This window comes from Dermochelys coriacea, chromosome 1, assembly GCF_009764565.3.
Source record: "Dermochelys coriacea isolate rDerCor1 chromosome 1, rDerCor1.pri.v4, whole genome shotgun sequence".
Classification (NCBI taxonomy): Eukaryota; Metazoa; Chordata; order Testudines; family Dermochelyidae; genus Dermochelys; species Dermochelys coriacea.
This window is the reverse complement of record NC_050068.2, coordinates 134,309,405-134,330,150: the sequence shown is the minus strand read 5'-3', so window position 1 is coordinate 134,330,150 and position 20,746 is coordinate 134,309,405. Positions and strand designations below refer to the sequence as shown.

Below are 20,746 nucleotides of genomic sequence, written 5' to 3'. Positions count from 1 at the left end.
GGAGCTAAAGAGTAGAAGGTGCACACCAGCCAGTAATGTTTTCTTGTGCATCAAGTTGCAGCAATATTATCAACTTAAATATATTGAAATGATACCTGTCAATAAAAGTTAAGTGTTTGAAATAAGAGGTTGGTAAATATGGTGTAAAATCTTGGTAAAAATTTGGCGTAAGTTTTTCCATATACCTTTGTAAGAAAGAGGAAAATTGGTAGCATCCTTGGCTTAAAAGTATTGAACTTTTGCATACTGTGATATTTCCCACTTTAAGCTCTATTTATCCTCTATACAATTCTATAGAAACTCTATGAAAGCTTCCACCATAAAGCTTCAAGATCCTATAAATTGCACTGAGAGGATGTAATTTGCTAAATTCTACTCATTTCCACTGAGGCAAAGAGCTCAGTAGGATTCAAAAGAGGATCAGACATTTATATGAAGAACGAGAGCCCACACAATTACATTAGATAGAATAAAAAGAATTCAGAAGAGTTACGGGATTGGGAAGAAATTTCCCTTCTAGGCAGGTTGTTCCAGAGCTGTGCGGTTTCTCGTACCTTCCTCTGAAGCATCTGGAACAGAATACTGAACAAGATAGCTCCTTGGTCTGATGTGATATGGAAATTCCTATCTTCCTAAGTAATCAGCCATATGCCATTTGGCTAAAACAATTCTAAAATACACGTTGATAATATTGGTAGCATGAAAACATTTAAAACAAAATCATGCACAACTTTATCAACTATTCCAAAAAAGAGGGAAAATGAAAATCATGCTATTTTAAGATACTAAATTGATATAAATCAACAGTCAACTTACTTTTACATCTAAGACATGGAGCTCAACTCTAACAGTGCTCTCATCTTCTGTAAACATCTCGATTCTGTTAACGTGGCTAAAGTCTGCTAGCAGGGCCACCAAGTTCGTTTTGGTGTTGATCACATGGCTGATACCATAGCGTGGCCCTACTAACAAAGTCACTTCTGAACGCTTTTCTCCTTGCTGTAACATGAAAAGAAGAAAATAAAAATTAAAAAGAGTAAGAAACCTGACAGGTTTTGCATAACAAAAATAAAATAAGATGAAACAAAAACAGCACTGCTACCCTGTTTCATTTTTATGAGATTTCATTTGCACAATATTTCTTTGCCATGAGTTAGTAAGTTCTTCAGTAAGAGGTAAAATCAAACAAAACCTCAAAACACAAAAACAACAACAGGTACATGACTGTACTAGGTTTATAGTAAAATGCATAAAATAAAAGTTATGTCACAATTTGTTTTTGTTAAAAACTGACTGCATTGTGGTTTTCCTGGGTGGATGTAGAGTATATTTCTTAAAAGAATAATTTTTTATTCAACAACTTTAGTATTTTATAATTATACCCATGGCATCATCCACCAAATGAATGCTACCTCCAAGCTGCCAATCAGAATACAAAGGAAGACATTTTCAAGAAGAATGAAATAAAAGTGTTTGTGTTGTTTGATCCAATGTAGTGTGTGTGTTATTTTAGAATGTTTGATTTGGACTTGAACTTCCTTAAAGCAAATGTGAGAGTCAGGCAGATGCAAATTAGTTGGAGAAAATTATCAAGAAAATAAAGGAAAAAGTTACCACTAATGTTGCCTTGAACACACGCCCCCCGTATAATCGCAGATCGCTGAGGAACTTGAGATAATGCACCTTGGCTTGCAGAGCAGACAGCTGAGGAGAAGGAAACCTCTGATGTTATTACAGGAGTAAGATGCAATGGGGGAAATCAACACATATGGAAATGGAAGAATTAAAACATGATTACACAGCCTAAGGAGACTGGACTGTGACAAGCTCATCAGCCTGGCGATAAAACATTATATATTTGAATTCCTGATGACGGAACAAGATTTCAGATCTTGGAATTAAAATCGTATTTATTTTGATCAGATGTACTCAAGACTCATGTATGGGTTGCATCAGGGCACTGCAAGTACATTGGAACTTTTCCAGTAAAAGGAAAATGTTACACTACTCCGATTAAACATCTGTTCATTGAGGGATTTCAAGGGTAGACTGGAGTTTCTATTCATAATCACCATCAGTAGCAGTTCTTTAAAATTTGGTTTACCAATGTGAATTTAAAAAGAACAAAATGTTTAAAAAATTGCTAAGAACAGCTATACATGGCACATTTTGCTAGATACTTGCAATATATAGGATTTTATTTCTAACTTATTTCTACAAAGTTTTTTTTAAACAAGCAAAAATTTAGTCACTTTTCTACTACCCATAACAGAGGATGAACCTGAAAAATAGAAAAAGATACATACAAACATGCCATAATTTAGTTCCATGAAAAATAGGAATCATTTACAAATAGGTTTAAATGAAGGTTTTGGGGGGCAGGAGTGTTGTGTTTGCTTGTTGTTTAATTTTTTGGAAAAACAAACAATTTAAAAATTAAGAACTAAAGTACAATTTTTAGACCAAAAAAATTTCTCTTTAGTTTATAAAAATAATGTAGGTCCAAAATCTGCAGCCCTTGCTCAGGCAAAAACCTCAAAATCCACAGTTTAAAAAAATATATTTTGCATGCAAATATAGTTCCAAAAAGTGGACACATGGACAAATTGCTAAGCAGGAGTACAAAAGAATAGCACAAGCATGTCAGAATAAAATCAGAAAGGCTAAGGCACAAAATACCTAGGAAGGGACCTAAAAGGCCATAAGATGAGGTTCTTTAAATTCATTAGGAGCAAGAGAAAGACGAGGAAAGTGTAGTTCCTCTACTTAGTGGGGAAGGAGAGCTAATATCTGATGACATCAAGAAAACGGAGGTGTTTAATGCTGATTTTGCTTCCGTTTTCACAAAAGATTAATGGTGACCACACAATATTAACAACATAGGAGGAAAGAATGCAAGCCAAAATAAAGAACAGGTTAAAGAATATTTAGATAAGTTAGATGTATTCAAGACAGCAGGGATGAAATTCATCCCAGGATACTTAAGGAACTATGTGAAGCAATCTTGGAACCATCAGCAATTATATTTGAGAACTCCTGGAGAATGAGTGAGGTCCCAGAAGACTGGAGAAGGCCAAACCTATCTTTAAAAAGGGGAACAAAGAGGAATAAGAGAATTATAGCCCTATCAGCCTAACTTGGATACCTGGAAAGGTACTGGAACAAATTATTAAACAATCAATTTGTAAGCACCTGGAGGATAATAGGGTTATAAGGAATACCAGCAGGGATTTGTCAAAACAAACCTAACCAAACTAATTTCCTTCCTTGACAGGGTTATTGCCTAGTGGATATGAGGAAACAATAGTTATGATATATCTTGATTTTAGTAAGGCTTTGGCATAGTCCCACATGATATTCTTATAAGCAAACTAAGGAAGTGTGGTCTACATTAAATTAGTATAAGGTGGACAACTTGCTGAAAGACCACACTCTGCAAATAATTATCAATGGTACACTGTCAAACCAGGGGGACATATCTAGTGGGGTTCTGCAGGAGTCAGTCCTGGGTCTGGTACTATTCAATATTTTCATGAATGATTTGGATAATGGATTGGAGAGTATGCTTATAAAAATTGCAGATAACACCAAGCTGGGAGGGTTGCAAGCACTTTTGGGGGCAGGATTAGAACTCAAAACAACCTTCACAAATTGGAGAATTGGTCTGAATTCAACAAGATGAAATTCAATAAAGGTAAGTGCAAAGTACTTCACTTGGGAAGGAAAAATCAAACACACAATTACAAAATGGGAAATAATTGATTGGGCAGTAGTACTGCTGAAAAGGATCTGGCAGTTGTAGTGAATCAAAAATTGAATATGAATCAATGTGAGGTAGCTTCAAAAAAGGCTTATATCATTGCAAGGTGAATTCACAGGAGTGTTGTATCTAAGACATGGGAGGTAATTGTCCTGCTCTACTCAGTACTAGTGAGGCTTCAGGTGGAGTACTGTGTCCATTTCTGGGGCCCACACTTTAGGAAAGATGTGGACAGATTGCAGAGAGTCCAGAGGAGAGCAACAAAAATGAAAAAAAGGTTTAGAAAATCTGACATATGATGTAAGGTTAAAAAAACTTGGCATGATTAGTCTTGAGAAAAGAAGACTAAGGGAGGACCTGATAAGAAGTCTTCAAATATGTTAAGGGCTACTACAAAGAGGACAACGATCAATTATTCTCCATGTCCACTGAAGGTGGGACAAGAAGTAATGGGCTTAATCTGCAGTAAGGGAGATTTATGTTAGATATTAGGAAAAGCTTTCTAACCATAAGGGTAGTTAAGTTCTCGAATAGACTTCCAAAGGAAGCTACGGAATCCCCATCATTGAGGTTTTTAAAAACAGGTTGAACAAACACCTGCCAAGGATGGTCTAGGTTTACAGGGTCCTGCCTCGGCACGGGGGCTGGACTTGATGACTACTTGAGGTCCCTTCCAGCCCTATATTTCTATGATTTTACCACTCCACCCTGCCCACCGGTGTACCACATGCCCATATTATGAAAATTTGAATAAATACATTTATCATACATTGCATCCTAAAAGTCTCCAGATTTAGGCTTTAGTGGTCAGCCTTCTACTGAAAAAGTCTTGTCCTATCCCTCAGTAGGCATTCAGCCCTGGAGACAGATAGCTAGAGTAGTCAAGTGGAACACAATGGCTGTGAAAAGGAGACAAACCTCTGAGATAGGCAGTGTCCTAATCATTGAAGGAAATCAAATTTATAGACGATAACCACTTCCTGGATTTACTCTCAGAGTGGACTGGTAGCCACTACAGAGCACCAGGGTTGTTTTCACATTGGCCTGTCCTGCTAAACATGCAGGGAGCTGCACTATGTATTTCAAGAGCAGCCCTCAGCAGCATGATAGCAGCCCAACCTGAAGGTAACAAAAAGTATAGATAATTTTGACAAGGGGTGCATCAGGGACGCTTCATTGTAATCTCTGTCCTAACTGAAGATAGTGTAAGCTATTGTGGGCCACTATTGCCAGCTGGGAATCCAGCAGCAGGGATGGATTCAAACATACCTGAACTACTAGGATAAAATACATACAGCTGACACCATTTCAGCTTTTGTTGCAGCTACGTAAAGCGTACACATTGGTTTGTTAAGTTAGAAATTTGGCAATTAGTTAACCTCTAACATTTAGCAGTACTAAAATAAACACAGATTTTTGTTCGTCTCTTGGGTCCTGAGCTGAAGCCCACTGAAGTTAATGGGTGTCTTTCTGTTGAGTTCAATAGGTTTTGGATCAAGCTGTTGGTATTCTGCCATTCACAGTGGGTCTCTGTATCTAAAAGCACTTAAAGCTGCATATATATGGCATAGATGTTTTCCACAGACGAATGTCCATGGACATTTTCCCTCACAGTTTTCCCGGTTGAAGCAAAGGCTTAATACCAAGACTAGGCATATTATAACAACACTGAAGATTCAATTACAATAAGGGAGATAATTTATCAAGTGACATCTTGCCAACTGTGATCACTTTACCCTGCGGCACCAGAGCAAATCATCCTGTAGTACCATGAAAATGTCTTATGTCTGTGCCAGGCTCACAGGTTAACATAGCTTAGAGCATTAGGCAGAGAAAATGTAATTCTCTAACAGGTTTGTCATTAACATCAGGTGCTAAATGAATTTTAAAAATCCTGGGCATACCCTGGTGGTTAATCATCAATTTTCCACCAGTCTCAAAATGAGGAGATGGTTTAGCTGGGGCATAATTAATTATTTTTAATTGTTCTTGGAAATGTGGTAATAGGCACTGAAAGTTATACAGTCTAACCATCTTTGAAAATATGCTGGCTAGGTATTTCTCCAAAGAACTAATTTTAAACATTTCCCGTGCATGCAGTCCTCTCTGGTCTTTAAAATATATTTTCCATTAAGATGCAAATACCTTTTTACCCGGAGGAACTAGGTTTTGATTTGCTTTGACAAGGTGTGAAAGTGCTTTCTTTATGTTCTTTTCTTTCATGCTTTGCAGCACAGCAGATGGAAGAAAAGTCTCTAATCCCCATTCTTTTCTGCAATAAAAGGCATATCTTTAAGTTTACATTCCTGTGTTGATTATTTATCTAAGACTAGATGGTGGCTATGATGCTGAGTAAATGAATGCCTGAAAGCACAGGCAGAGTTGATGAAGGCGCCAGTTGTGCTGTAACAGATTATTTTCTGTACTCAGAATACATACTGTTTCATAGACATATAAGATGCTTTAACATTTGCGGTGTGAAGCTCTTCCTATCCCAGGGATTTTCCAAGCTGTTTTCAGAGACTCAGAGATTCCTCTCATTTTTAATCTTTAGTTCCTCACCTCCAGCTTATGAACAGATGCAGGAATATATACATAAACCGTGATACAATTCTACATTTTCTGTAAGGAACATTTCTTAAGGCACAATGGCAAGGGTTTACTTGCTCTGTTTTATTTGTTCTTTATTAGGGTTTTTTAGACCTATATTTCATATTACACCCCACTATGAGCACAGTGGGCCAAAGGTTGCACCACGGTAACTGAGAAGGCAATTTAGCTCAGCATGTGGTACACAACCTGTATATTTGGAGACACTGTTGCAACAGTCAAGGATTAATCAGTTCATAGTTGGCAACTGCACCTCCCCCTCAGGGGCCTTGTGTTGTGCTGACCATCCTTCCAGATGGGGAGAGCTGTAAATGTTGCTCCCTCAAAAGTGAAGCGGAATCACTTCCAAATTAGCCATAGGGATCACATGAGGCTCTCAGCTCAGCACTCCGGGGTCCGTGGCAATCTCAGAGGAACAGAGGTTTAAAGCTGGTGTTTCAGGTAGAGGCCATGTTGCTAAGCATGGTTTAGTCAATAGATGGACAAGTGCAATATGAGCATTAAAAGTGCACTGAAAGCACACAAACCTAAAATCAGGATATGCAGACAGACAGACCAATTGACTAACATGCAAAAAACCTACAAACACCATCTAACCTTTGTTTTTGAGGAATGCTCTATATGCTATACTTACTCAATATATTTGAGGGAGATTTTCTGAGTTTGTCTGGTGGTCACAGTTGCAATGTACATTTGTAATGCAGCAAGCCGCAGAGCAATATCATATTTCAGCTCAGGTCCAAACCTCTCCTGAACCACATCATTGCAGCTCTGCCAAAGAACCAGGAGAGGTAGCATCAAGTTCAAATATCTTTGACTTAAAAAGCAAAGCATAAACAAGCTTTTATGGATTGATTTTAAAGATGGCTGCATTATGGATTAACCCCACACTGAAAGGTGGCATTACACTGACAGTAAGCTATGTTTCTCAGATGTGCTGGGTATTCATGAAGGTGTGGATGCCTCAGAAGAATCCAGGTAGCTGCCAAAAAGCAAATGGCGTGTGGATTTTGATACAACCATGTTCTGCCTGCATCCCCACTGTGTGTGCACCATCTTTCTCATCCTCCAAGAGATTTTCTATGAATGACATTACAGGACAAGAAATGATCGGTGAAAAGTGCTGCCGGCTGACTTCCTTAAGCCTTCTAGAGCTGAATACTCTTTGGAAGGATGCCATAGAATTAGCATATAAGAGGTATTTTTGTGAGGACTTGGAGGGGCTAGGGATTTTGCTGGAAAATAAATACCTGCACATCTCTCTGAATGTGGTGGGTTTAGGTCACATAACCAAAATATTTAAAAATCAGAACCATCCCATTTTTATCTGTGAAAGCACAAATGAAAAAGTACATTCAAAGTTGACATCTACATGTTTTCTTAGCTTATACTAAGACAGGGTATGTTTTCACTTACCTGTACATAGAGATATTCAAAAGCAACTGGATCTCTTCTTAAAAGGTCAATTGGATCCTTTGGGACAAAGCTGATTCTGAACAAACATCTCATCTTATGGGCGCTTGGTCTCTGGGTCACCTAGAAGAGTGCAATCATCTTATTAGCACTTTGAAACACTGGATTTTGAATGCTGTTCTTAGTTTTAGACACCTTAAACCTTATCCACAGCCCACCTAAGTCAATAGAGAGACTTCCATTGACTTAACAATGGGCATTGGATCAAGCTCCTCATTAGGTTTGGCAAAATTAAAATTGAACTTTGTCCGTCTTTAAATATGTATGTTTGTGGGACCAGGAGCAGCTGAAGATTTATCAGGACATGAACTGCCCAAACACATCTAAATTCAAAAACAGTGGAAGCAGATTCTTCCAGTGAAATGTGAAAATTGAACTGTTGGCTATAGTTATTCTCCACTGACAGTGAAGTTGTTCCATGAAAAAAGTGACTTCACTTTAAGAGACTTTCACTGTATGATTTCCAAGTATTTGATCTTTGCAAAGTAATAGATTAAATAGGTTTTGTTTGTATGTTTTTTTCTCATTTACAGAATATTTGTTGGCAGGGATTTGCAAAAAAATCTTATTGAAAATTTTTTGAGAAAGTAAAACAATGGGTGACGATTCCAGGGGAGCCCCTCTCCCCCTTATTTGTAAAAGGGATTTGATCCAATCACTATTAAGGACTTTTTTAGCTATGTGATTCTAGACCAAGAGATTTCTCCAAAGACTACATGATAACAATAGAGTTATCCACCACTTCAAGAAATAAACTTCTGTGCTTGACAGGCAATGTAAAACTTATTAAAAAAGTAACAGCAAGCTGATCATATTTACATGGTAGCATAAAGTCGAACTACCAAGTAAGCTGTGGGACAATCAGATGAAATGGTCATTTTCCACTTCTGCTACAATAAAATATTGTCAGTAGCAAGTGTGTGATGGTAAATTGAAGTAGGAACTCCAATGAAGAAAGCCATAGAATAATGCATAATAAATGTAGTTCCTTTAATTCTACCAAATCTGGATAAAAAGTTAGCATTTTATATTATTTATAAATGTAACATTATATATTAACAATTTATAATCATATTATTCCATTAATTGATTGAGGGAAGCTTTGCTGAGCATTAAAATCTTTTAAGGAATTCATAGATTCATAGATACTAAGGTCAGAAGGGATCATTCTGATCATCTAGTCCGACCTCCTGCACAACACAGGACACAGAATCTCACCCACCCACTCCTACGAAAAACCTCACCTATGTCTAAGCTATTGAAGTCCTCAAATCGTGGTTTAAAGACTTCAAGGAGCAGAGAAGCCTCCCTCAAGTGACCCGTGCCCCATGCTACAGAGGAAGGCGAAAAACCTCCAGGGCCTCTCCAATCTGCCCTGGAAGAAAATTCCTTCCCGACCCCAAATATGGCAATCAGCTAAACCCTGAGCATATGGGCAAGATTCACCAGCCAGATATTACAGAAAATTCTTTCCTGGGTAACTCAGATCCCATCCATCTAATATCCCATCTCAGGGGATTAGGCCGATTTACCCTGAATATTTAAAGATCAATTAATTACCAAAATCACATTATCCCATCATACCATCTCCTCCATAAACTTATCGAGTAGAATCTTAAAGCCAGATAGATCTTTTGCCCCCACTGCTTCCCTTGGAAGGCTATTCCAAAACTTCACTCCTCTGATGGAGGAGGACAGGATAACTGTCTTGCTCTAGCAATCTTTGTAATATATTGTAATTTGCTTAAAAAAACCCTCCAAACTTTAGCTTGTCCTGCACTTTCTCTGTATCTCTGTTCCCAAATACCTAGGTGTAGCATGTGAGTGTATACATAAAAGCTCTGGATGGGATTTCTTAAGCCCCCTGAGTTGGCCTAACTCTGCTCCTATTGATTTCAGTGGAAGCTTTACCATTGACTTCAAAGAGGGAGCAGAGTGAGGCCAGCACTGAGTGCTTTTGAAAATCCCACACTCTTTGTATAAACGACACAAACAAAATTATGTTAAAAGTTCAGGTTGCATAATCAAGCACTCCAAAGTTAGGAAATACCAGATTTAAGGTTGCACAGGCCTCTTTGTGCATATGCATTATAATACATTCTTTAACTACATGGTCACAGGGCCCTTGAGAGTTGTAATTGTTTTTCCATAGGACCCCTAAGCTTTTTTAGAAAGTTTTGCTAAAATAGGTGAAACATGACCAGAAGGAAGACAACTTCAACTTACACAGAAATATCTTGGTAACCAGTCAGGATGCAAAAGACTAAATCATAAGCATTTCAACGAGTTTTGATAAACTGAATAAAGTTCTCTGGCCTGTTGCAATAGAACTTTTTATCTGTTCAATGACATTTATGAGTACTTCTATATATGATATGAAAAAGGATTTGATGCATATTTTCTACCATAAATATGATAACTTATGAAGTTTCATATCCTTTTATAATGAGCTACCAAAGCATCAAAATATGATGTCTAGATAATAGACAAACTGACACTCCGGGAGAAGCAAAGCCTCTCTCTCTGTCTGTGTGATGCTTCTGCCGGGGACAGAACAGGAATGGAGTCTTAGAACTTAGTAAGTAATCTAGATAGATATGCGTTAGATTCTGATTTCTTTAAATGGCTGAGAAAATAAGCTGTGCTGAATGGAATGTATATTCCTGTTTTTGTGTCTTTTTGTAACTTAAGGTTTTGCTTAGAGGGATTCTCTATGTTTTGAATCTGATTACCCTGTAAGATATTTACCATCCTGATTTTATAGAGGTGACTCTTTTACTTTTTCTTCAATTAAAATTCTTCTTTTAAGAACCTGATTGCTTTTTCATTGTTCTTAAGATCCAAGGGTTTGGGTCTGTGGTCACCTTTGCAAATTGGTGAGGATTTTTATCAAACCTTCCCCAGGAAAGGGGGTGTAAGATTTGGGATGATTTTGGGGGGAAAGACGTTTCCAAACGGACTCGTTCCCATTAACCGGTGTTAGATGTTTGGTGGTGGCAGCGAAAGTCCAAGGGCAAAAGGTAAAATAGTTTGTACCTTGGGGAAGTTTTAACCTAAGCTGGTAAAAGTAAGCTTAGGAGGTTTTCATGCAGGTCCCCACATCTTGTTAGTCTCTAAGGTGCCACAAGTACTCCTTTTCTTTTTATCATCACCAATAATCATATGTAGCTGCTGGTAGTGTTTCATTCAGTGCATCTTAATTAATTCACATAAGTAATTGGAGGAACAGATAATTTACAGATTATCTAATATCATTCATATCTACTTGTATGTATTATTACACAAACCTGAGCTAGAGTCTCCTGTTCATGTAGCAAGAGAAGTTTGGTTCCAGCTCCTTCAATCCTCTGCTCCAGCATCAATGAAAAGTGTTCAATACACTTGATGGAAAGCTTTTCTTGGAGTGTTAAGATGACATCCTAATTAAGAGAGGATTTATAAAATGTGATTAAAATCAAGAAAGGCTTGGGGCCTGATTTTCCATTGCTTTGCAGATTGTCTAGTCATTTACACAAGTATAAAGTGGAAGTTAAATACTCTAAATCAGATTGGTTGTGTTTTACTCTCACTTTGCACAGCTGTAAACAATACAAGATAGAAACAAGTGCAGAATAAGATCCTTTAAGTTTAGGCTTCTCTGAGTTAAACTCCACACTTTTGGGACTGGATTTTTAAAATTGGGCATGAAAAATGTTTGTTGTATATAAAATTACTGTGATGGATGGTCTTTTGTGGCAATTGAATGTGTAAATTATGTTCACACCTTAGATTCACCCTAAAAAGAGACAATATCTCCCTTCAAAAGAGAGAACATAAACCTCTCCAGCATTTCAAAGTGGGAACCACAAAATCACAGGGTGAGATTGAACATAATTCCCACAGATTTCAATGAATCTGAATAGATTTGTTCCTATAGTGAAGGTTTTTTTAAAAAATGTGCAGTGAAATCTCTTGTTAAGAGACATTAACACCCCTGCATTGTAGAGGCATATTTACATATTTAAAAATGATCAAAATAAAGTCAAGAATAATGACATGTCTCCTAGGCAGCACCTCCAAAGTTGGGCTTTTATTTTCATTATAAAAGCGAGGCAGGTGGGGATTATAGCAAAACTCTTTCACAGTGATATAAATCTTAAAATAAGGGTGATCATTTCAAGTGTAATTGTTTCTAAAATTACAATTAAGTATTAAATTGACTAAATCCAACCTTTATTTCACCCGAACCTGTTCAACTATCCCTAATTATCACTTTACTTTCTATGTTGATCTATAAAGCATATCGAGATCATTAACATCATTCAGCAATTATTGTTATTTTAGTAAGCGCAGTGACAGAGAGGAATACAAAATAAAATCAACATTGAAATGCAGATTCATGACATACTGGTGAAATTATTAAAGCATTTACATCCGTCCCAATGATTGTTAGATATACATTAGGGTCCAGATGGATAGGATTTACTAAAGAGATCATCTGATGAATAACAATCCAAGTACTTTAACAGAAATTAGGCCAAAAGTTGATTAGGTAGATTAATAGATCAATTAATCACTTTTAATGGAAGTGTAACAAATTAGTGCAAGAGTGGCGTGAGTGTGTGTGTTGGCGATTGGACAGGAGTCTATAAACCTTAAAAAATAAACCACATAATTAATCAGTTGCAAGCTAGTACAATAGTGTAAGTTACTATTATTGTGTTGAGGGAATTTAAAGCTACCCATTCAATCTACTCTTATTGACACTTCTAATTTGTGCTCAAACACAAACAATATAACAGTAATTTGAAGAGAGATGTTTGCTAAAGAAAAGTAATATGACATTGACATGTGCTGTTTACTAATTGCTTTTTCCGAATAAAACCAGCCAACATTTTTCTCTTTAATCTGTATAGCACCTTGTATTAATTCCTAGCCAATCTTCTCTCCCAGTTCCCAGTACCTTACAATCAACTAATCAAAATTTCCCTGCCTTCATTTCAGTAAAAATCTGTCCTTACCACAGCAGCTGAACAAAATCCAGGTCAAACTGATTGAACATCATGAAATAATCACTATGAAAATCATATTGATAGAATAAAATGGGAAACTTTTGAATAAACCGTTGTGATAGAAAACATCAAGTGCTGAAGTGGAAAAGAAGAAATCCCTCAAGTCACTCTTTATCTACTTATATGATCCTCATCACCATAGTACCTTGAAAACTCACGTGTGACTTTCACAGAGAGAAGTCATCCTGACAGAGCTTTCTTGGGCACTGGTCCTAAGCTTTGGAAGGAACTCCCAGAGGAACTAAGGACCATCACAAACCTCATCCCTTCCACTATAACTGCAAAGTGCATTTCTTTGAACTTGCTTTCTCGATCATAAACACAAAGCAATGTGTGTGTGTATGACATCACCAAACAAAACACTCCACTGCACACATGCAGGAACAAACACATGACAGCTGTTAGTCATGTTTCTTAATGCACTATTGGAAGGTACTCAGATATTACGGTGATGAGTGCAGTATAAGAAACTACCTTGAACTGAACAGAACAGGTTCTACTCCCTACTTGCATTAACTGTATGTCACAACTTCACCTTGTGATTTACCCTCTCTATGAAATATGTTGAAGAAAAGGAGACAATACACTGACATGAACAATTTATTGTCATTATCCTGTCCTGATTTCACTAGATTACAGGCTAGATGATATTCTATTAGCAACCAACATCTTAATCTTTTTACCTTCTGACTTAGCTGACAAATCATGCTGGCATTTGGCAGAATATCAAACCTTAGCAAAGTCCATGCAAATTTAATTAAGCTGCAGTCACATTAAAATTATCACTCCTATTTTTGCTTCATTGACACATTATGCTTTTATTGGCAGAAAACCAGAGCAGAATCTTAGTACTTCTTTACTACTCACATCTGTGAAGCCAGCCATGAACAATACAATGATCTAGGCTCAGGCTCAAATTCTGAGCTTATTGGAGTTTTTGTTTTTCTATTACAAAGGCTTTGAAGAATATTTTAATGGCATCATTGGCACTGTACATTATGAGGTTTGGTAGATTAGCCTACCTTTATTGAAGTACTGCAGTCAAAACGGAAGGATTTGGTCTGCCCATTTTCAAGATATACCTTCAGTACATTTGGCATGAAGAGAAGTGAATTGTCCTTAACAGTTTCCTGTTAAAACGATTAGTGAATTAGATTACACTTCACATGTAACAAGAAGAACCTAAATTTTATTCTATAGGGAAGAACAGCATACAGCAGGGAAGGCTGGTAACGTCTGAAAATGGGTATGTTGGATCAAACCCAAAGCAGAATTAGCAATGCCTCACCGCCGGAGACTCCAGTGATATGCAGTATAGCTAGTATAGCTGCATGTGACAGACCCACCAGTTGTTAGACTGCATGACCACAGTGCTGCAATTATGGTGCTAGCATTAGCTTTTCCATCTGTAATTGATAAATCTGATTACAAATAAATGACTACCATAATGAAAGTTCTGTCCTCATTTACAGCAGAAATCTGTATTTTCATGTGGAAATGATTCAGTTGTTTGTTTTTAAGTGATAAGAATGCAGCACAAAATTCCTGGAAATTTACCTGTTTTAACTGTCCTTTTGCACCACTGCTTTGTTTTCTACAATAATGTTCTGCAAGAACATGTGATGTATGCAGATGCAGTTAGAAAATAGTTTGGGAACTATTTATCACATCACTGTAAAGTTACATTGTATAACAGGCTAACCTCTCATGATGTCAAATTAAACTCATAAATTCATACCCGGTGTACCTTCATGGACATCCCTTAAGATGCATCAGGGATAGAATTGGTCAATACTCTTTTCTGCAATGTGTAGCAGTGAGGGCTGGTGCCAAACAGCAGGATATGAATACAGCTCTGAATTCTGAACTAGAATTGAGTGAATTAATTATTTTTTGGTTCAGAAAAAAATGGCTAATTTCAAACTGGAACTGAATTGTTTAATTTCTTCCTCACTGAAATGAAAACATTTCATTTGGGTTGATTGAAAAAATATTCAAAAATTTTCAAACAATATTTTTGAAATGAAAGTCAAGTCAAGTCAAATCAAAACAATATTTAATTTCAAAATGTCAATTTAAAATGACATTTTGTTTAGAAAATGTTGATTCAAAACCAAAACTAAATCAAAACTAAATGTCAAAATGGTTAATTTAGAAAATGTGGAATTGAACCTTTTCAACTTCAAAATCTTTCCCCCTCATTATTTATTTGGCCAAAACTATTAATGAACGGGTGAAAAGTTTCAGTTGCCCTTAAACTGCATTTTTTGGCAAATTTACTATTCAACTGAAACATTTTGCCCAGCTCTATTCACCAATATTTTAGGGCTGTTTGGATGTGGGTTTTTGGCACAGGCTCCTCCAAAGTCATTTTTCACCAGTAAGTGGCACACATTCCTGACACCTGAAGCCAATTCAGAAACCTAAACACTTTGAAGCCATTGTTTAAAATAACATTTCCTCAGATAAGTTAAAATTTTTTTTTTTAGAAACTAGAAGGCCAGATGCATTAAAAAGAATACAGGGGGTTTTTTTTGTTTGTTTTTTAAGAATCTGGCCTTGTTTACTTGAACTGTGTGAGTAAAAGTTGATGTTACATGTTACTGCTATGACTCTCGGTGAATATATTATTTTCCTGTTTATTGTATCCTGTGCAATTTAAATCTTAAAACTGAAACAGATAAATAAAGTTTTAAAATTAAAAATGAAAAACAGAAATTTCTCTTTGACTGCAGAACGCTAATTTACCATACTTTTAATCTATGGATTATATTACAGCATCCCTACTATGGTAGCATCAGAAATGCTGTGGAATCTCATCAATGTGTTGCTGGCAATGAAGTGCAAATATTATCATTCACAAACAATAATGTATATTGCTAGTTTCTATTGTGACAGTCTGGGAAGGTTTCAGAGTAGCAGCCGTGTTAGTCTGTATTCGCAAAAAGAAAAGGAGTACTTGTGGCACCTTAGAGACTAACAAATTTATTAGAGCATAAGCTTTCGTGAGCTACAGCTCACTTCATCGGATGCATTTGGTGGAAAAAACAGAGGAGAGATTTATATACACACACACAGAGAACATGAAACAATGGGTTTATCATACACACTGTAAGGAGAGTGATCACTTAAGATAAGCCATCGCCAACAGCAGGGGGGGAAAAGGAGGAAAACCTTTCATGGTGACAAGCAGGTAGGCTAATTCCAGCAGTTAACAAGAATATCAGAGGAACAGTGGGGGGTGGGGTGGGAGGGAGAACACTCTCAAGGAAACTGCGGAACCACCTGATCAACATCCTCTACAGCAAACAGGGAAAGATTAAGAATGAGCTCTCAAAACTGGATACTCTCATAAAGAACCAACCTTCCACACAAACTTCCTCGTGGCTGGACTTTACAAAAACTAGACAAGCCATTTACAGAACACACTTTGATTCTCTACAAAAGAAAAAGGACACTAAGCTATCTAAACTACTATATGCCACAAGGGGCCACAACAATGGTTCCCGTAACCCACCCAGCAATATTGTTAATCTATCCAACTATACTCTTAGCCCAGCGGAAGAATCTGTCCTATCTCGGGGCCTCTCCTTTTGCCCCTCCACCCCCACGAACATGATACAGTTCTGTGGTGACCTAGAATCCTATTTTCGACGTCTCAGACTCAAGGAATATTTCCAACACACCTCTGACCAACATATTAACCCACAGAGACCTTCCTGCCAACACTACAAAAAGAAGGATTCTGGGTGGACTCCTCCTGAAGGTCGAAACAGCAGCCTGGATTTCTACATAGACTGCTTCCGCCGACGTGCACGAGCTGAAATTGTGGAAAAGCAGCATCGCCTCAGCCATGCAGAACACAGTGCCATCCACAGCCTCAGAAACAACTCTGACATCATAATCAAAAAGGCTGACAAAGGAGGTGCTGTCGTCATCATGAATAGGTCGGAGTATGAACAAGAGGCTACTAGGCAGCTCTCCAACACCACTTTCTACAAGCCATTACCCTCTGATCCCACTGAGAGTTACCAAAAGAAACTACAGCATTTGCTCAAGAAACTCCCTGAAAAAGCACAAGAACAAATCCGCACAGACACACCCCTGGAGCCCCGACCTGGGGTATTCTATCTGCTACCCAAGATCCATAAACCTGGAAATCCTGGACGCCCCATCATCTCAGGCATTGGCACCCTGACAGCAGGATTGTCTGGCTATGTAGACTCCCTCCTCAGGCCCTTCGTTACCAGCACTCCCAGCTATCTTCGAGACACCACCGATTTCCTGAGGAAACTACAGTCCATTGGTGATCTTCCTAAAAACACCATCCTAGCCACTATGGATGTAGAAGCCCTCTACACCAACATTCCACACAAAGATGGACTACAAGCCGTCAGGAACAGTATCCCCGATACTGTCACGGCTAACCTGGTGGTAGAACTTTGTGACTTTGTCCTGACCCATAACTATTTCACATTTGGTGACAATGTATACCTTCAAATCAGCGGCACTGCGATGGGTACCCGCATGGCCCCACAGTATGCCAACATTTTTATGGCTGACTTAGAACAACGCTTCCTCAGCTCTCGTCCCCTAATGCCCCTACTCTACTTGCGCTACATTGATGACATCTTCATCATCTGGACCCATGGAAAAGAAGCTCTTGAGGAATTCCACCATGATTTCAACAATTTCCATCCCACCATCAACCTCAGCCTGGACCAGTCCACACAAGAGATCCACTTCCTGGACACTACGGTGCTAATAAGCGATGGTCACATAAACACCACCCTATATCGGAAACCTAATGACTGCTATTCCTACCTACATGCCTCTAGCTTTCATCCAGATCATACCACTCGATCCATTGTCTACAGCCAAGCGCTACGATATAACCGCATATGCTCCAACCCCTCAGACAGAGACAAACACCTACAAGATCTCTATCATGCATTCCTACAACTACAATACCCACCTGCTGAAGTGAAGAAACAGATTGACAGAGCCAGAAGAGTACCCAGAAGTCACCTACTACAGGACAGGCCCAACAAAGAAAACAACAGAACGCCACTAGCCATCACCTTCAGCCCCCAACTAAAACCTCTCCAACGCATCATCAAGGATCTACAACCTATCCTGAAGGACGAGCCATCGCTCTCTCAGATCTTGGGAGACAGACCAGTCCTTGCTTACAGACAGCCCCCCAATCTGAAGCAAATACTCACCAGCAACCACACACCACACAACAGAACCACTAACCCAGGAACCTATCCTTGCAACAAAGCCCGTTGCCAACTCTGTCCACATATCTATTCAGGGGATACCATCATAGGGCCTAATCACATCAGCCACACTATCAGAGGCTCGTTCACCTGCCCATCTACCAATGTGATATATGCCATCATGTGCCAGCAATGCCCCTCTGCCATGTACATTGGCCAAACTGGACAGTCTCTACGTAAAAGAATGAATGGACACAAATCAGACGTCAAGAATTATAACATTCAAAAACCAGTTGGAGAACACTTCAATCTCTCTGGTCACTCGATCACAGACCTAAGAGTGGCTATACTTCAACAAAAAAGCTTCAAAAACAGACTCCAACGAGAGACTGCTGAATTGGAATTAATTTGCAAACTGGATACAATTAACTTAGGCTTGAATAGAGACTGGGAATGGATGAGTCATTACACAAAGTAAAACTATTTCCCCATGGTATTTCTCCCTCCCACCCCACCCCCCACTGTTCCTCTGATATTCTTAGGTTTCAGAGTAGCAGCCGTGTTAGTCTGTATTCGCAAAAAGAAAAGGAGTACTTGTGGCACCTTAGAGACTAACAAATTTATTAGAGCATAAGCTTTCGTGAGCTACAGCTCACTTCATCGGATGCATTTGGTGGAAAAAACAGAGGAGAGATTTATATACACACACACAGAGAACATGAAACAATGGGTTTATCATACACACTGTAAGGAGAGTAAGTGATTACTCTCCTTCCAGTGTGTATGATAAACCCATTGTTTCATGTTCTCTGTGTGTGTGTATATAAATCTCTCCTCTGTTTTTTCCACCAAATGCATCCGATGAAGTGAGCTGTAGCTCACGAAAGCTTATGCTCTAATAAATTTGTTAGTCTCTAAGGTGCCACAAGTACTCCTTTTCTTTCTGATATTCTTGTTAACTGCTGGAATTAGCCTACCTGCTTGTCACCATGAAAGGTTTTCCTCCTTTCCCCCCCCTGCTGTTGGTGATGGCTTATCTTAAGTGATCACTCTCTTTACAGTGTGTATGATAAACCCATTGTTTCATGTTCTCTGTGTGTGTGTATATAAATCTCTCCTCTGTTTTTTCCACCAAATGCATCCGATGAAATGAGCTGTAGCTCACGAGAGCTTATGCTCTAATAAATTTGTTAGTCTCTAAGGTGCCACAAGTACTCCTTTTCAGTCTGGGAAGGGGATGTAATGTTAAAAGGAAATTTGATTCATTCATGGGGGGCAAAACAGAAGGCGATTATTGGTTTTTCAAAGTGAAATTGCTGATTAACAACATGAAAATTACGAGTTTTCTCTATGTAAACAAAGAACTCAGAAGAAGACATAAATGGATCACCATCTTCTGGCAATTTATAAAACAAGCAAGCAAGCCAGGAGTTCTTCTTTAAAAAGCTGTGCCTTTGGAAGGAGGCCTGCCTTTGCCTGGGGACAGGTTAGGGAAAGAACAACTTAAAGTAGATAAAGACCTCTTCAAAATTCAATTTAAGTTAGTGTTAATCTGTTTTCCTGACATACTGTTTCACGTGAGTTTACAGGTTTTCCAGTTACAAAATTTCCTTTAAAACAACAACAAAAAACCCAACAACTCTACAGAAGAAAAACAAATCCTATGCTAAATTAAGATATGAGCCACATGAATTGTAATCCTCCTGGAATTTTAAATTTTATATTTACAAAAGACTTAAGATTTTGTATTGCTCTGGGTCTAATTAATGGGCTTTAATTTATTTAGATATTTTAAAATGTTCCTCTCCAAAACCTCTACTATATTTTCTACAACAGTACCAAGGTTGTACTTACTGTACATTTTTCTCCCTTTAGAACTTTATAGAGTGCCTTTGACTGAAATGGTCTTGTTCCTTCTTCAAGTTAAAATGACTTGAGGTACTCACTGAAATCTGGCCATTGATAATGACCTCTTCGGAGAAGCGCACTTTGACCGGGTTGGACTTCAATCTTGCCTTTTTTGCAGCACTGATAAATGCTGATTTAGGAGACTGGAAGAAATAAACAAAACATTTCATATAATTCTGAAAGCATAACCTATCCTTCTTGCGTCAGTGACATATACTCTCCATTTTCTGATATGTCAAGTACCCCAAGTATATGACAATATGCTCTGTGCATTGTTAATTGAATAATTAAAGAAAATCATAGTATTCCTGGAGGTATAGAAAAATTAAGTAGATACAGACACATGCAGTGAAAGGTTGCACCTTATTCAGCGATCAGACTGGACTAATATGAAGTGCTCACACAGTCACTGGGAACTTCTCATGGGGCTTTTTCATTGATTGCTGTCAACCATGCTTGTTTGCATGAGTGAGCCGTGACCAGTCAGTGACCTTTTATTCTAACACCAAATGGAAAACTTTTGCACTGTTTAATGTTCACACACACACACACACACACACACACACACACACACACACACTCACAGTCTCTGAAAGTTTTGCAATCCCTGTAACATCATTATATGACTTTATTTCCACTTACAGACCAGCACCACGGTAAAGAACACGCAGACTTGCCCTCTATTCCACATACTCTATATGGAACACTTGGTAGTGATGCAT

General features: G+C 38.1%; 1 protein-coding gene and 1 long non-coding RNA gene across 7 annotated transcripts in view; both read right to left on the bottom strand.

Moving 5' to 3' along the window:
- The window catches only part of FRMPD4 (FERM and PDZ domain containing 4), a 435,982-nt gene that overhangs the window by 10,220 nt on the left and 405,016 nt on the right, over positions 1-20,746 (bottom strand). For all 6 annotated transcript variants that reach the window (XM_043502671.1, XM_038382491.2, XM_043502497.1 and 3 more), the window contains 8 exons: positions 20,063-20,167; positions 13,917-14,024; positions 11,131-11,262; positions 7,787-7,906; positions 7,005-7,141; positions 5,906-6,032; positions 1,615-1,704; positions 817-999 (listed from right to left, as the gene is read on the bottom strand). In XM_043502671.1, coding sequence (XP_043358606.1) covers positions 817-999; positions 1,615-1,704; positions 5,906-6,032; positions 7,005-7,141; positions 7,787-7,906; positions 11,131-11,262; positions 13,917-14,024; positions 20,063-20,167 — 1,002 coding nt within the window. The remainder of the gene's footprint in view (positions 1-816; positions 1,000-1,614; positions 1,705-5,905; positions 6,033-7,004; positions 7,142-7,786; positions 7,907-11,130; positions 11,263-13,916; positions 14,025-20,062; positions 20,168-20,746) is intronic.
- LOC122457680 lies at positions 2,598-3,509 on the bottom strand. Its single transcript, XR_006277349.1, has 3 exons — positions 3,080-3,509; positions 2,982-2,989; positions 2,598-2,609 (listed from the first exon to the last, which is right to left on the bottom strand). It is a non-coding gene; the product is annotated as an uncharacterized LOC122457680 (long non-coding RNA).